Genomic DNA, 17,244 nt, shown 5'->3' on the forward strand with positions numbered 1-17,244 from the left:
GTATCAGTCAACAAAATACAGTCAAGGACATGTTTTATGTCTCATTGAAGTTTTTAATTTACATGTCAAACACAGTTACCACAGTAACCTTTAAGAAAATTACTAACTAGAACCCGAGAAGTTTTGATAAGACTATTCCTGCTCAGGGGACTAATCCAAACTATATTGTTCTTCGATTTCTTGAAGTTTTAACACTTTCAAAATCCTTTTAGTTACACATACATATTTGTACCAAAAAATCCTTACCAGTCACTGCTGGAAACAATTCCAATACTAATCACATCAACTAAAAGAAACCGCAGAAGAAAATAACATGAACAAAGACTACTAGAACTCCCACAGTCCTTGGGCTATAACTAACTGGGGCTGTCTTGCTAGTAACCAGCTAACTTTCTTGGTTTTCGTTTCTCCACATTATCCATCCCAAAACTTGCCGTCTCTTTCAGCTCCTCCGCAGAAAAAATAAAGTCAGTAGAAGATAGTCTATGTAATATATCTTTCCTGCTGCTCCTGTAGAAGCTTAGCTGAAGATTTTGCATCCAGGTATAGGGAACACACTTCCTCAAGATCAGCCTTCCAAAAAGAAAAGAAAAAAAAGTCAGGAACAGGTTAACAAGGGCCAAACATGTTTGAATAATGTATTATTTGGTGTAGTTGTGCATACCTTGCATATTCCATCACGACCATTCATTTTGGCCACGATGCTGGCAGGCGATAATAGCTGAACAGCATGCCTGAAAGAGAGGGGACAAGACAAACATCCATCAACCAACTCACAACAACTAATAACATATCTGTAAGTGCAAAGCAAATTAAGTTCAGTCCCATGCCAATGTCAGGTATCTGCACTAACTTTGCAAATTTAAAGCAATTTTAAGTTCAAATTTTAAGGCTTTAAAAGAAGTTCAGATGTTATCTCAGATTCTCAATAGCCTATATTATCATACCTTAAGGATGCCTGCTGCCCAATCTCCCCAAGATAAGCTAAACTCTCTTCATCTACAACCAGTTCCTCCACCTGTGCCCGAATAGCTAAAATCTGGCAAGTAACAGAAGAGATATGAGTAAAGAAATAACATTCTAATTTCTTTTATGTTCGTATTGAAGTGATAAATCACAAACCTGTATCATGTCTGCAGGTCCATATGTTTCGGTTCGAACAATAACAAGCCGGTCTAAAAGATCAACAGGTATGCCATGTGGACTACTAATATCAGTTCCTCTGCAAATGTAAAACACAAAAGGTCAGATTTGACATGACAATATAATGCACTTCTTGAGTCCTCAGATTTCAAACTCTAGAATTAAACCATCTTACCTAACATTACATATTCCCCTATTTGTCGCAAAAATTACTATTGGGGACAATGAACTTTCCAATGCGCGGTTCATGTAGGAGAAGCATTCCATATCCAGCATGTGCACCTGCAACGTAAAAAAAATGTTAAACCGTGAAAAAAGAAAATGCACCATAAACTAGCAGACACACAAGAAGTTAAAATTAGAATTTGAGTACAGACCTCGTCAATAAATAGAACTCCAGGCACAAGTTCTGCCACTCCTTCATCAATGTAGCGATTAACAACCTATCAGGAACATTGAACTTTTTAGTTAAAGTGTTAAACCAGTCTCGTTTTCATCCTCGGACTTGCCAAAGAAGCCACATTAGGTTGAGATCTCCTTAACGGTCACAGAGGAATGTTATGGATGTGTACCTTGTTTATTTCCTGTCGTAGCTTATCAGTGATCTCAGTTTTCCTTGGTTTCATCATCTGTCCCATTAGAGACAATATATCCTGTCCTCCTTGTGGTCGAGCATTTGCGGCATCAAGATCGTGGAGCGTTACATCCTGTAAGAATACTAGACTTATTAGAAAACAAAGTATTTCAAAAAGACGATTGACAAGTAAAGCCAAAACAGAGTGTAACACTGACTATCTATCATTGTCATGTCAACCAAAATGAACCAGTTGACTACCTCAGTGCATAGCTGTAATGACGCTTTGTCATACATCCACGATGCTCATAAAAAAAAGAACATGGTAAATTACACAAAATTTAGAACTAACCTGGACTATCTCCTTCTTTTTATGGACCTCTCCTTTAGGAAGTGGAACGTACTCCTCTGCCTCGAGATCAAATTCTGTAGCAAAAGCATCGCTTCTACCCACCCTTTTAACTGCTCCACTATTGGCCTCTATATATATGACATCTCCGACAGCAACCTGAATAGTAGAATTTGATAAAACATGTCATGCAAGAATTAATCTTGATGAGCTCTACATCTCATCAAAGATAGTACTCTATGGGTAAGTAATAGTTCATGAAAGCTGAAAGTACTTTGCTGAAACTTTTGATGTGGATACACAAAAATGACTGGAACGTGGGCCTTAAGGCTTAAACGTCATTACCTTTTCCTTTAGTAAAGCATCATAAATGGTTGGGTCCAGCTTTAATTGCTTAGTTCCTTTGACAGTTTTCAGCCCGATAATGACATGGCTAATACTCTTCCCATACCCACCAGTGATGCTCTCAGCTTCTTCTGGTGAGAGCTCAGTGACCTAAGACAACAGCACACAGTCTTATAATTATTTCAGTTCACATCACAAACAATAGTCAAAGCTAAATGAACAAGTATCTCACCTCCCCTTCATACACCTCCTTATTTTCCTTCATACGTAAACCAATAGCCCTCCTGAAATTTTCCATCAGAACCTCAGTTTTCTTTACTTCTGATGAATATACTTCTGATCCAACCATTGGGCAGAATGGAACCTACAATGAATAGAAATAAAAATTTCTCTAAAAGTTTATTACACATAGAACCAATCAAGTATCAACAACTAGAAAATGTAAATCTGTCTAGCCAAATCTGTCCGTAAATCTTGTAATACAAGAGTGGTGGCTGGTGGAAATGTAAATTTAGCTAATGATGATGTTTAATATATTTACCTTTGTCAACAAAAATAAATACATGCACATATCCTGTAATTAAAGTTTCATCCACCAAAACCTTAGCATGGAAGACTATCCCACTAACGTAAATTCAGCAAACAGCTACTAGCTTGCTAGTCATAAGCAACAAACTAAAGCCTAATCCTAACATTCCTAACTCTAGTTTTTGGGACCTATACAAAGTTCTAACAAAAGTTCATGAAAAGAAACTCAAATATCAATATAGGAACATACAGACCTGTCCGGTCATCCTCAGGCTACCTGAATAAAATTTCAGGATGTCCTAGATCAATAAATTACAAACAGCACAACTCAAGAGCTGAAAATTGAAACATATCTGAGCAGGAAAAGTTGGAACTGAAACCTAGATGACACTAATCTCATGAATCTTATCTAGCAAACACCATAGCACCAGAGTACTTCCGAAGTTTTCAGTAATCACATGGAAAAGGATTAAAATAAAATCTCAAGAAAACTGAAAATGAAATTGCACTAGGATAAATTTGATCCACCAAAAACCTTAGCACACTCAAGAAAATTCAGCCAAAAGCTACTTGCCTGCTAGTTATAAGCAACACACTGAAGCCTAAACCAGTCTAAAGCAAAGTTTGAGAAAGAAAAAGTTCTCCAAGAAGCAAAAAGCCCAAGTCATGTTAATTAAAATCCAGGACAATGCTAAGAAAAGAAGGAGTTGCTCTAGTTGGTTTTTGAAGTATGAATAACAACTGAACGAGGAGAAAGTCTAAGGCAGTAGTGTCATAGAATATTCAGGGCTTGATGCATGAAAAGGCCTGGTAATATCAAAATGTAGAAGCATAAAGAGTCAGACTGCAAGTCCTTTCCCAGACTATACTGGTTAGCTGAATAAGTATCCATGATGTCCTAGATCAATAAATCACAAACAGTAGCACAAACATATTGAAAACAGAGCAAAAGCTGGGGAAAAACAAACAAACTATACACACACTAAAACCTATCTGAAAGCGAAAAGTTGAACTACAAACTTAGAGACACTACTCTCAGGAACTTCATATGTCAAAAAACTGTCAAGCATGTGGAGAATCAATCATGTGAAGATAAACAAACATGAGCAGATAACTGTAGATACTACTTTAACAAACATCTTTGGTGTGCCAGAAAATTTGAGCATATAATCTCACAAAGAATAATAATTTGTATTACCTAAACTCAGACCAAAACCTAACAGTATAAAAAAAAAACTGAAGAACATACTACAAGCTTCTAGCCAGATTATGCTATTCATACATGAAGAGGAACAATAAATTTAAGAAAGAACCTAGGATTAAAACCCAGCAAAAGCTGTCAAGTCAATCTCACACTACTTGCTAACGAATAAGTTCTCAGAATGAATCCCCAACATTTGCTAATACGAAATTTATATGCGGGAACAATCAGGTCTGTCAAGTCTCATACTATTTACTAACAAATAAGATTTCAGAATGAATCCTCGACATTTGTTAATATCAAGTTTAAATGTAGGAAAAAACAGGCCTGTCAAGTCTCACACTACTTGCTACCGAATGAGTTTTCATAATGAATCCCCAACATTTGCTAATATCAAGCTTAAATGTGGGAACAAACTGGCCTGTCAAGTCAGTCTCACACTACTAGTTACATGAGTAAATTATCAGGCACTCCTAGATCAATAAATTACAAACAGCACAAATCTATTGGAAAACCAGCAAGAGCAAAAAGCTAACCAGGCCTGTCAATCTATCAGGGAAGGGAAAGTTGAACTAAAAACTTGATGACTATATTCATGCCTCTCATCTATCAACAAAAAATCATGCGCTCAGTGAACCGTAGATACAAATTGCAAGCAACAATAGATGCTTTCAATAAATTGAAGCATCTATTGGTGTACAAGAATTTGTAAGCACATCAAGAGAACCATACACTTTGTATAAACCCTTAACAGTCTAAAAATTTGAAGAACATATATAATGCTAATCTAACTGAGAGGATTCAACATAATCAATTTATCATCAAAACCATATGAAATCCACATCAAAATAAACCACATTTTTTAACTAACAACAAAATCACAGATGAAATCGAACCCTTTTCAGTTTTCAGCATAACAAAACAAGTTTTGACTACGCAACTGAGAATAAGGACCAAAATTCACAACACTATTAAACCTTCCAAGCGAAAATCCAAAACCTTAAGACAAGTACTCAACCCAAATACAGATCAATGACAAATATAAATGAATTCTCTGAAATTACCTTGCTTCCAAGCTCCTGAGATATCCCAAGAGCCAATGCTGTCTTTCCAGTACCAGGAGGTCCAGCAAGTAACAGAGCACGCCCCGCCATTTTCTTTTGCCTAATCATATCAACAACGAGACCTGCTGCTTCTCTTGCACCAATCTGACCTACAAATCCAGCAGCCATAGGAAGTGCATTCCCATTGGGCTACAAACAACAACAAATTAGTCCATTTTCCTTTAGACATTCAGTTTCTTAAAACCCTAAAACCCATTTTTTTTTAAAGAAAATTCTTAAACCCTAAAAAAATAACCATCAAGTTCAACTAAAAATCAAATAATCTAACAAAATAAAGAAAACCCAGAGCAGATAATCAAGAACAAACAAAGTTCATAAACCCTGAACCCTAAAAAGTTCTGATTTTTTTTAAGAGAAAGTAAAAAGTGTAAAGAGATGGAAGAGAAAAGGGGTATACCTCGAGACCAAGTCCTTTGATATGAGTATGAGTAGCTACTCTTTGTTTCTTTGTTGTTGACTGAACTTCTTCGATCTTCATCTCTCTTTCTTTCTCTAAATTTCCTTCCCTTCTCAAACAAAAACCTAGCAGCCAAATAATGGTCTGGTGTATACTTCAACACAGGAGAATGCCTATAGTGATACGGTGGATGTGTTCCATTTGTAATATAATACCACGCTGTTTCCTTTGTTACTGTTGGAAAGTTGGGATGATTTTTTGACGTCATCTCACCAACATCAGCGCCTGTAGCTCAGTGGATAGAGCGTCTGTTTCCTAAGCAGAAAGTCGTAGGTTCGACCCCTACCTGGCGCGCGACACTTCTTTTATTTTTCTTTTACGCCATCTAAGAGTATTCCGAAGGATGTGGTCGTTGAATTCATACCAAGTAATTTTTTTTTCTTCTAAAAATAATAATAATCATTACTTAAGTAATTGATGGTAGTCATGTAAATAATTGAGAAAAATGTTTCATTTGATATATTATATAAAGGGTTCTCTATAAACAGAATAAGATTTGAAGATTAATAGTGGAAGGAGAAAATCAATTTGATTCAAATGCAAAAATATATATGGTTGATTAACATTTGAAGATTAATTTTTCTTAACTAATATTTTGATGACATAATTCTCTTATAAGCTATGCATTCATACCAAAAATAAGAGTATTCTGAAATACGAAACTTCGTCATCCACAAATTTTAATTTCAGTCGTTAATCTTCAAGGGTCGATATTATATTTTTTATTATTGTTATTTTTAAAAAAATGGTATATGGTGGTCATATATATCTCGGAATGTGCTCAAATTTGAATAACATAAAAGCTTTTAACAATAGTTCAAGAAATACTTTGTTCTTTGAAGAGCGCAAGAAGTACTTCATTCTGCCATGGATGATCAGATTGATTTATACTCCAACCCCTGTCACCATTTTCTCGGTAAACAAAATTTTAGGGGAAGGTGAATCCAAAATTGATTATAAGTGACAAAAAAAAATGCCCATAAATTAACTGCCTCATCAACTTTCGATTGTAACTCAATTCAACTCTATATTTCTTATGTGATGTCCAAGTGTAATGAAAGAGAGCTTTCCCGGGTTAATTATAAAGAGTGAAGACTGTGTTTAATTTGTACTCGACGCTAATGGATATCCTTTGAAGACTCTTCCAGATATTTTACTAATTCAATAACATAAAAAAAGTATAAAATACCAACAAACTCTTCTAGATGAGTACCATTCTCTCTAAAAACTATAATCAAGAGAATGATTGCTGAAGAGGTACCTGGGATTTCATCACATCTTTAAAAATTTGCAGGGTGATTGGAAAACAGTTCACGAAAGTATTATGGACGGAGGCATAAAGGGAAAACTCAATATATAATTACTATTGTACCTTCTGAACCGGCGAAGAACCCACGGTGATTTGACTTCACCTAGAAAAAAACCTGCAAGGAAAAACTGCAATAACCTTTATCATTTCTTTTGTAGTCAATTTTGAGAGCTTCCCGATCAAAGTCGGGCCAAAATCTATGGGTTAAAGAGAAAAAAATATAAAAACAAAAATGTTGTTTAGTAGTTTCATTAATCTTGTTTTTGTAAAGAATTGTAGCACAGTACTACCTACAGTAAAAACCCATATCGAGGAACTAAAAATGACATGATTCTGTAAGAAAATGGTGAAAATGACCCTTAAATAAACATGAACATATTCACCTAGGATTAGTTTCATAACTGTTGTTATCTGTAACTCAGCTTGTTTTAGTGCTTTACAATTTGAACGTGCATCTCTGAATACGATCTCAAAAGAGAAACTCAAGTATTACTCGGACATGGAAAACTACATCTTTCCTGAAAGAATGTTAAAGGAAGAAGAAGAAAAAAACTATAAGTTGTTAATCATACTAAAAAGCTTGTTGTGAGTGAAAATAAATAATCAAAATAGTAAATTCCTTTTTGAGAGTCGGTAATCACTAGAGATACATCCTTAGAAGAATATGAAAAATCATATACTCATAAAGATACACCCTTCCCATGTTAGGTGCAAGCTAATTCAGGAATCAACCTAATGTAATACAGGTGAAGAAATGATTAATTGAGAAAATACAAATTACTTTATTTTTTATAAAAAACTCATGTGACATTTGTTAACGTTAAGAAATCATGTTTATTTTAGTTAACATCATTAACTCAAAAATATTTAGTGACATTCAAAACAGATGGAATGGTTCAAAAAAAGCACCCATAACAGCTCTTTTATCCTTTTTTTTTTTGATGGAAAAAGTCATATATTAAAAACTAGCAAATGTAGTATAAAAGATCTACAAGATCATTTTTTATCAAAGGTGTTAGAATCAATGCTAGATTTATGAACTTTTTGAAATAGGTTTTCCGACATGTGTTGTAGTCTTTTAATCCTTGCCTCCTTAGCGATATAGTCCGCTACCTTGTTGTTTTTTCTCTTTATCCTTATTTCTTGCAAGGTATTTTCTGCTGACCACAATGAATCTGTAATAATCTTGTTTGAGTTATCTGCTAGAGTTTTGCAGTCTGTTACAATGAACACACTTGATAAAATATTTTCTTTTAACCATGTAACAGCCTTTAGCAAGGCCTTTGCTTCTGCATGGAAAGCTGACGTTGCCCACTCCGAACCCGCAGAAAGATGCATGAAACTCTCCTCATCAATAGAATATAGGATGAAAACATATCCAATCGAAGAATCCTCTTTTTTATAAGAAGCATCAATGAAGATTATCCAATCCGAATTTAGGTTGGACCAATAATTGTTGATTGATATTCTTTCCTGATTCTGCTTATTGCTTTGAAGGGTATTTAACGGGGCGGAATTTAAGAAACTGTTGATTTGTCCTATTAAACTGACCGGGTTTGGGTGGATTTTTTCGAAAACTGCCGAACATCTGTATTTCCAAATGAACCAAATTGTGGTGGATATTTTTACCTGAATTTGGCTCAAATTCGCTTCCGTAATCCACCATTTAATCCAATCAATAACTGTGTTGTGGGAGTTTCTAGTGATAACGTTTTGTAGTGATAGACCAAACCAGACGGCTCTTGCAAATGGACACTCGCAAAAAAGGTGATCTTCCGTTTCTTGCGATTGATTGTTACATAGTTGACAAATCTGGTATATTTCCATATTGTGAGAACCCAATCTAGCCGACGTTGGTAGAACTTTTTGTGTTATTTTCTAGATGAGAAGTCTAATTCTTGGGATAGCTTGAATTCTCCAGATCTTGTTCAATGGGAAATCTAGATTATCATTATTATCAAGGTCCTGATTGGCTAGAAACATGTAGACATTTTTGGCCGAGAATTTTCCTGATTGATGGTTTAATAATGTCTTGCTCATGATTCCTTGGATTTAAAGCTTTGATTTTTTCCTTGTCCTCCGGGTAGAAGAATTGGTTTAACTTTTCTTGATCCCAACTATTTTGATCTGTTATTAGCTCGTGAACTCTTGTAGGTGCCTGTTCTTGAATGTTGGGGATTTTTTGGAATGTACCTGCGTTAGGGATCCATCTGTCTTCCCAAATTTTCACTGAAGCTCCATTTTGGACTTGCCTAATAAAATTACCTTTTATTAACTCTAATCCTTTTAGTATGCTGGTCCAAATCCACGATAAATTCGAAGTTCTGGATTTTTTTAGGGGGCGGGAAGTTGGGAAATATTTTTCCTTTAAGAGTCTGACCCATAATTGGTCTTGCTATGTTACCAGCCTACTGGGAAGTTTAGTGAGAAGGGCTAAATTAAATTGATGTGGATTTTTAATTCCTAAACCACCTTGAGAAATGGGTTTGCATATAAATCCTCCTTGTCTCTTTTGCCCGTCTTTTTTCCACCAGAAGTTTCTCTAAATGCGGTCGAGTTGATCAAGAGTTGCTTGTGGTAGAGCTAGGACTTGCATTTGATAAGTTGGATAGGATTGAAGAAAAGATTTTATCAAAACAGTCCTCCCTGCTTGAGATAACAATTTTGATTCCCAGCCTTGTAACGTAGAGTAATAACGTTTTAGTAGAGGCTCAAAATTGGCTTTTCGGTTTTTGTTGAAAAAGAGCGGTGTTCCCAGATATCTATCATTTTTAGTCATCAGCGGGACCTTTAATATTTTTGCTATGATTTTTCCATGTCTTGGATGTATTTTTGGGCTGAAGTAGACACTGGATTTGTGAAGATTAATCATTTGACCTGTGATATTCCCGAAAAGGGATACAACGTCTAGGAGATTTTTCGCTTCCCCCAGATCAGCTTTTGTGAAGAGGAAACAGTCATCTACGAAGAATAGATGGGAAATATTTGGAGCAAATTAGTGTTTGGGTCCTAGATTTTGGTATCCTTTAGTGTTTGGGTCCTAAATTTGCCCGTTATAGTGTTTGGGTCGTAGACCCGTTAGTCAAAGGGTCAAACGGTCAGGGCTCGTTATGACTCACGGTTGTACCAAAAAAAAGTTCGACTGGTTGGGTTTTCTATCAAACACCTGATGAGCAGGACTGGTAGTGGTGTTGTCCGTACGAGTGATCTTCTACTGCTCTCGAATTCCCTGCAAACTCATATCCAAAATAAACCGGGCATCTCTGAACATTCATACAATCCTTAAATAGACATCAATTGCCACCATACATTCCCCCAATCTTACCATAGAAATCTACTTTAGTGGCAGCAATACCTCCTCTCTTCTTATCGGTTTGTTACTGCAACTATATTGATATGTATTGAATTATGTATGAAGAGTCTATTCAAATACCAACCTCTAAAGTATACTGGAAGAAAACGAACAAGAATAATTCTATACATGAATGAACCATGGCTGGTGTGACTCATAGTCTACATTGAAACCGATATGTATACAGACAATTAGAGAGAGAGGGAGATTTGGTCCGACACCCAGAATTAAAGCAATAGTAATTTTAATCCAACTTATACTAATCAATCTATTTCTTCCCAACCGCACAGGACTTTGATTACCTCCTTGTCCATGAATATGTACCAGTCATTGAACCTCCTTGTTTCTTTACTAGAACTGTGTAATGGAAACAAGCAGTACTTGTTATGATCCGGAAAAATAATGATTTGGTGCCGAATGAACAAAGTTAAGATTAGTAGCCGGCGATCCACAAATTCTAATCAAAGGAGGACAAGTTTCTCTTCTCAGGAAAAATGGAGGAAAAATCAAAAACAGATTAAAAAAAACAAAAGATAGTTAAGTATCTAACCTTAACGAACAGTTTGACCAAAACTGTTAATTGACTTAGTTGACTAACGAGTCAACGACCCAAACATTAAAACGGACAAACTTAGGACCCAAACACTAAAGGGTACCAAAATCTAGGACCCAAACCCTAATTAACTCCATTTTTATTGATTCGAAGGCCGGAAATTTCCTTATTCTAGAAGTTCTTTTATCCAATTTAATGGAAAATTGATAATCAAATTATATTTATATCATAATTAGTCTCCATGAAAGAATTTGATTACGGGCCGCTAATAATCGCCAATCGAAAATCAAACTAGTGGATGGAACTGAAAGATATTGTGTTCGGAAGCAATCGTTTACATTGGTTTTACAACCTAATACAAATGTTTTCAAAACCAATAGGTGGTGTGTGAAAATGCTTCTTATCCCCAACTTATCCCCACTCCCTTCCACCACCTTACCTAACATACACACAAATAGGCCATCCTGTTTTATCCCACACACACCATCTCACTTGTTGAATCAATTGCTAAGATCAATACCGTTTAACGGAAGGAAGTGGGAGAAGTGTAGCAATTTGGGTAATGAGGACATCAATACAATTATGCTTCAAAATAATGTCTAGGCCTACAGGGAGATCATAATTAGTTTTAAGTAAAGCATGCCAATTTGGTATCACAACACGTCTTGATTGCATATGAGTTCACACAATAACTCCGGGCGTTTAGTTTGAAGAACAAATTTCACTACAAAAAAGAAGGCTTCTAGGGACGGCAACTTCCAAGAAAAACGTCCCTAGTAGGTAGTTGTTGGGACAACCCACTCTAGCCGCCCCTAGTGATGTGTATTTGGGATAGTGTGGCATAAACCATCCCAATTGTTTCTTTAGCAGGGACGACTCATGTCTGACCGTCACTATTGGTCCACTAGTAGGGACGAATTCGTCTCAGCCGTCCCAATTAAATAGATTATACCGTTGGTAATTTAATTATTTTACGCCCCAGAGTATAGTTAAATAGTTTTCAGTTTCTTCTTATTCTTCTCCCGATCAGAAACATTTTTCTGTTTTTATTTTTTCCTGAAAACCCTAAAATTAAATTTCCACGAAGTCGCAGCTGAAGACAGCCATCATCCATCTTCACGAAATCCTCAGGAATCGATACCATCTCTGTGAAATCTTCACTTTCTTCTCCATCTCCACTAAGAAATCGAATCATGGAAACTTAGGGTAATAATCTCTTTCTCAGCTTCGTGAATTTTTTCTGGTTTGATGTTTGAAACGAAGAATTTAAGGTTGCTTTTGGTAAAATCGCAGTATATTTGTTGATTCCCTTTGAATTTTTCAGGTTTGCTGTTTGATTAATTTGCTCGATTTTGTCTTTGACGTTTTTGGATTCAAAATTAAATCAAGTAAGCCTCTCTCCATTTCCAAACTTCTCTCGATCAATTTTGTTAACCTACAGATTAATTATATCTTTTGCCGATTTGGGTTACTGATCGAATTCTCTCTATTGTAATGTGTATCTATCTGATCTCATTCTTATTGATTGTTTAGTTGATTGAATTATTAGTATTGTGATTTCAGTTTTGAGTGTGATGAATTAGGAATTATTGTCTGACTACTAACACAAGAGAAACATGTTTCTCTTAGAATTAATTAACATGTAGTGTCATCTGACTACTAACACAAGCTTTGGTTTCCCCTTTTAGCATATATGAGTCAAGCCATGTTGGGAATGCACTGTGTTTTTTCCTATGCCATTTTTAGACTTGCTGCTTCACATTAATTGTTAAATGCATGAATTATTTAGCTTTGTTCTGCTTCTGCTCTTTGGATAAGAAGTTTCCTGCTTGTTGTTGGTTGTATGTGCGGCATGTGCCTGTGAATTCTGTCTTGTTCAGCAATAATAGCAATAATAGAACATTGTTTAATTAGGTGACTAGAACTGATCGAGGAGTTTCGCTAACTAAAAGAAGGGCATAAATATGTAGCTGAAGTGGCTCAGAAATTACAAAAGTACTGTGTTTACGAGCCTGTTAAATACCCACTTATATTTGGAGGTAATTCCATACTCACTACCATTTTGCATTCATCGTTGAACTTAGTTTATATGCATTTGATGTTTCGTTGGATTACTGGTTGGGTTGTTAACATATGGCGCATACCAAATTTGGTTTTCAGAGATGTGCTTTATTGTTCTGTGCCTACATCTCCTGGAGGTGGCTACCGCGGTGCATTAGGGCGTTTTTTTTAAACAAAACAGATGATTCAAGTAGTTGAAACTCCTGCTTGCGTTAAAAATAAAATTTATCCTATGCTCATTATGAGATTGGTATTTAAAATTCTCTTTACATATTACGTGATACATGTGCACTGAATGTAATGGATGAAAAATGGATTCAAGTTATTTTCGAGCCTCCAGAACTGAAGGTTGGAGGTTTCAATAATAGACAAGAAAAAAAGAAGTCCGGTACGTGCAGACTTAAGTAATAAGGATTGAACCATGTTTTTGGATTTCTTGCAGGACTTAGGAGGAGTGTTAAGAGTTTCCGATTGAGATGGATGAACTAGTTGCGAACCGATCAAATGAATGCAGAGGAAGAGTGCATAATTCTCCAACTTCAACATCACTGGGGAAACAAGTAAGAGAAGAGGGTCTATTTTTATATTCCATTTCCTTTTAACATAAAAACAAGTAGTAATAATGTTCGTGTTTAGATGGTCGAAAATAGCTCGTAAGATGCCTGAAAGAATTGATAATGAGATAAAGAACTATTGGAGAACTCATCTGCGGAAGAAAACACAAATTGAAGAACAAGGTAGTATTTCCCTGCATTATTTTGTTTTTCTGCTTCTGCTCTTTGGATAGGAGGAAGTTTCATGCTTGTTGTTGGTTGTATGTGCCTGTGAATTCTGTCCTGTTTAGCAATAAAAGCAATTATAGGAATTCTGTCCACTCAATCTCTGTTATGGCATAAAAGGTTTTTGTTCTTTTATTTAGGTATACATGGGTCATTTCTTTACAAGCTTTTTAAGCAGTTTTTCCTATTTGGATAACTTGATAGGACATGCAGAACATGGTGGATAAAAGTCTTATTTGTTACTCTTATGCACAGTTGGTTTACTCTTATGCACAGTTGATAAAAGTCTGATTAGTAATGTTGTTGTGAGGCAACGAGTATTCCTGCATCAAAAATGTGCATAATAAAATAGTTAACAATCTATCAGATGCTAAGGCTTTATGTACACTTTTTATGCTAAGGCTTTTGTATTGTCAATTATTGCTACTAGAACAAATTGTCTGGTGTTTTCTTGCCTTCCTTGGTTCAATAAGTGACACAGATGTAGATCTATTAGGGAAGTGTTGACTGTTAAGATACTATGCATTTAAGTATGTCAACAAAACAAACTGGTTTCTTCATGCAGAACTGATTGTTGCCACTGTGAATGTGTCGATCTTTGTTTCGGTTTCCCTTACTGAGAATAATGTAACTGTTTGATGATGTATTGAGTAGATTGATGATTTCGTTTTACAACGACTTATGTTTGTTGCAGGATATGCGACACGGAAAGGTGCAGGAAGGGTTCTAATCCGTGTTGGGCATTTCAGATGCAAAAAGAGTTTGTTTATTACCTTTAGTTGTCCAAGGTACAATCAAAGGTAAGAAGTCAGGTATCCAGCTGTACTCGAGATCTTTCAAAGAAAGAGATAGGGCCACTTCTTAAACTTTGCAACCAGGTGACATTGATTATCTAATATCTGTTTTAAGTTTGTATCCATCTTAGAGATCTAAACATAACCAGGCATCGAGTTTGTCAATCTCATATTGACCAATTGTCTGGCAGGCACCAAAAGCTGTGCGATGAAATGCTGTGAAATCATCTAAGTCTCTGGGAGGGGTTCCAAGAAGTCACATAACAACAACTGAGAATGTACTATAAGATTCTTGGATTCGTTAATGACCCGCTGATGCAAAATCATGTGAGTTCTATTATTTATTATTTCAACATGATACTGTATACACCTTATTATAGCAGATTTTGTGTTATTCTTTCCTTATCTCTTTGTTATGAGCATGTCATGCAAGAGAATATGTTTTTTAATCTTTTCGGGCAAATAACAGTTCTAGATCATTTTTTGAGTGAATAGGTCAAAGATTTTTCTATTTTTTGACTTCAGAAGTATATAACCTTACTAATATTGTTGTTTCTTTTGGTATCCCTCAATTTAGGTTCCTTCATTTTTGATCCGCAAGCTCTATTACTCAATTATTTTCGTCCATCAAGATACAACTATTCAATAGGTGAGTCCAGTTCTACCGTGTGAAGCTGCTCAAACTGTTCATTTCCATTTTCTCTTATGAGCAAGCGTGAACTGAGTATATAGCTTAGGATACAATTTGTTTAGTTAATTTCATGAGCTATAAAGGGTCGTTCTGGAGCAGAAGCACTCAAATACACTTCCAGTGCAGACTGAAAATATCACCTTTTGGTTGTTTTTCATATTTTTTGTTATTTTTGTATGAGACTTGGTAGTGTAAATGACTGAATCTTTTTTGTAAACAACTTGATTTCATGAGTGAGAATCTATTTTGGGATAAAATGCAGTCTGAATGATTGTTTAACAGGGTAAAGGGAAAGGCATCCTGCCAAAGAAACTGAAAAGAAATTTTATTTTATTTTTGAACTTTAGCAACGCTTATTAGGTGTTACTAATAGGCATTATATGACCGTTGGAAATACATCTGGGACGGATTAAGAAACCGTCCCTACATCCCTACATCCGTCCCAAAAAGTACTACTGACGGTTTTATAAGTCCGTCCCTAGAACCCAAACCGTCCCCAGAAGTATTAGTGACGGTGGATCGGGCGACGCTAACAAAACCGTCCCTAATACCTTTTTGGGATGAGCTTTTGCCTCTTGGGACGTTTTTTTGACCGTCCCAAGAGCCCTTCTGTTTTGTAGTGAAAAAAAAGACATATTTTCAATTGAGCCGTGCTATCCCGTGCGGCCGTGCAGGAGACATTAAAAATGATCATGCCTTTCCATTTGGTGAATATGGTTGCAAGTACGAAAAATCTGAAACGTACAGGAATCGAGTTCAACGTAATGGCAACTGCAAGATGAAACTTAGCTTATATAAAGACAACTCTCTTTATTGATGTTTATAAAATCTCTCAAAACTAAACACAAGTTCTAATCTTGCTCATATGATCAACCACAACTTTGGTGATCATATATATATAGAACTATGAATTCCTTTTCCTAGTCCTGTTACCTTATTACATGTCTTTCCTTTTCTTAGAACTAGATGACTTCTAATTCCCTTAGGATTACATCAATTTCCTAATCTTGTCCTAACCAGCTTGTTAGTGACTTTTATGTTGAAGTTTAACCAACACAACGCACATGATAGACAGTAAGAAAGTGTTTCTTTTTTAGGGAATACAGGTTGCTAACAAAGGCAGAATCTTAAACGTACTAACACGGACAATACATATTATCCCTACAACAAACCTTGAAATAATAGACATCTACCTCTGTCCGGGGATACATTTGCTTCTCTGAGTACAACAGCCTGATCCTACTTTCCAAACCCCAAACGTTTTCCCGTGCCTTCCGTTTTCTGTGAGGTGAACAATTTACTTATCTTTCTCCTGCTGCGATACAAATTACAAATTACTAATAAGAGCATAAAAGAGGAATTATAATGCAACATAAGAAGAGCATAATTATTCAACATTATCACTTCACCAAAATTTAACACCATGCAGACATATATTGAGGCAAGTGCAAACTCAACCGCTCAGCATTTACAGGACATACATACAACCCTCCCAAAGGATGGCTCAAGACACTACTACATGCATCATTTATAAATACCATCATGTGGCCACTATAAGTCAAGTCTACTAGAATCTGAAGGCACAATTGAACTTTAAGGGATAAATGAATTAACAATAGACAAAGTAAAACATTCTGCCACAGATGAACTACCGCATCAACAAGATTAGGAGCATCAAAGTGGTATGTAAGATGGACAATGTCACCATTCCATAAGGGGTATCGGAAAACAGGCTTGAAACAACAGGTTAAAGGGAACTTCACTAAACCAAAGAACACACAACTACACAAAAACATACAGGTATGCGATTCAAAACACAGTCCTGCTATTTAAAAGGACTAGGAGGTTCAACTAATCTCTCTGAAACCAGTAGCTCAAACCGGTGCACGGAAAAGAAAGAGGGGAAAGCAGGTAAAGTTGTAGCAAACAAAACAGGAGGGAATGAAAGCCATGACAAGGGGTATAAGATGACAATGGCTATCAA

The 17,244-nt window shown here is 35.9% G+C and overlaps 1 protein-coding gene and 1 non-coding gene across 2 annotated transcripts; one reads left to right on the forward strand and one right to left on the reverse strand.

Annotated features, from left to right (window-relative positions):
- Nucleotides 1-103: 103 nt before the first annotated feature.
- Nucleotides 104-5,838, reverse strand: LOC113323713 (ruvB-like protein 1). The gene is made up of 12 exons (XM_026572057.1): nucleotides 5,662-5,838; nucleotides 5,205-5,393; nucleotides 2,644-2,775; nucleotides 2,412-2,561; nucleotides 2,070-2,225; nucleotides 1,716-1,850; nucleotides 1,521-1,586; nucleotides 1,319-1,425; nucleotides 1,123-1,222; nucleotides 948-1,039; nucleotides 665-734; nucleotides 104-573 (listed from the first exon to the last, which is right to left on the reverse strand). The coding sequence occupies exons 1-12, from the start codon at nucleotides 5,740-5,742 to the stop codon at nucleotides 484-486; spliced, it is 1,368 nt and encodes a 455-aa protein (XP_026427842.1). The 5' UTR covers nucleotides 5,743-5,838; the 3' UTR covers nucleotides 104-483.
- A 104-nt stretch (nucleotides 5,839-5,942) lies between these two features.
- On the forward strand, nucleotides 5,943-6,015 carry TRNAR-CCU. The gene has a single exon. It is a non-coding gene; the product is annotated as a tRNA-Arg (tRNA).
- The last annotated feature ends 11,229 nt before the right edge of the window (nucleotides 6,016-17,244 follow it).

This window comes from Papaver somniferum, chromosome 11 (assembly GCF_003573695.1).
Source record: "Papaver somniferum cultivar HN1 chromosome 11, ASM357369v1, whole genome shotgun sequence".
NCBI classification, from domain to species: Eukaryota; Viridiplantae; Streptophyta; class Magnoliopsida; order Ranunculales; family Papaveraceae; genus Papaver; species Papaver somniferum.

Excerpts from the sequence above, each read along its gene's own strand:
- LOC113323713 (XM_026572057.1), bottom strand. The coding sequence starts at position 5,742 with ATGAAGATCGAAGAAGTTCAGTCAACAACAAAGAAACAAAGAGTAGCT. Across the intron at positions 5,394-5,661 it reads TCAAAGGACTTGGTCTCGAG|CCCAATGGGAATGCACTTCC; the intron begins GTATACCCCTTT and ends TGTTGTTTGTAG. Across the intron at positions 2,562-2,643 it reads AGGAGGTGTATGAAGGGGAG|GTCACTGAGCTCTCACCAGA; the intron begins GTGAGATACTTG and ends CTGTTGTCTTAG.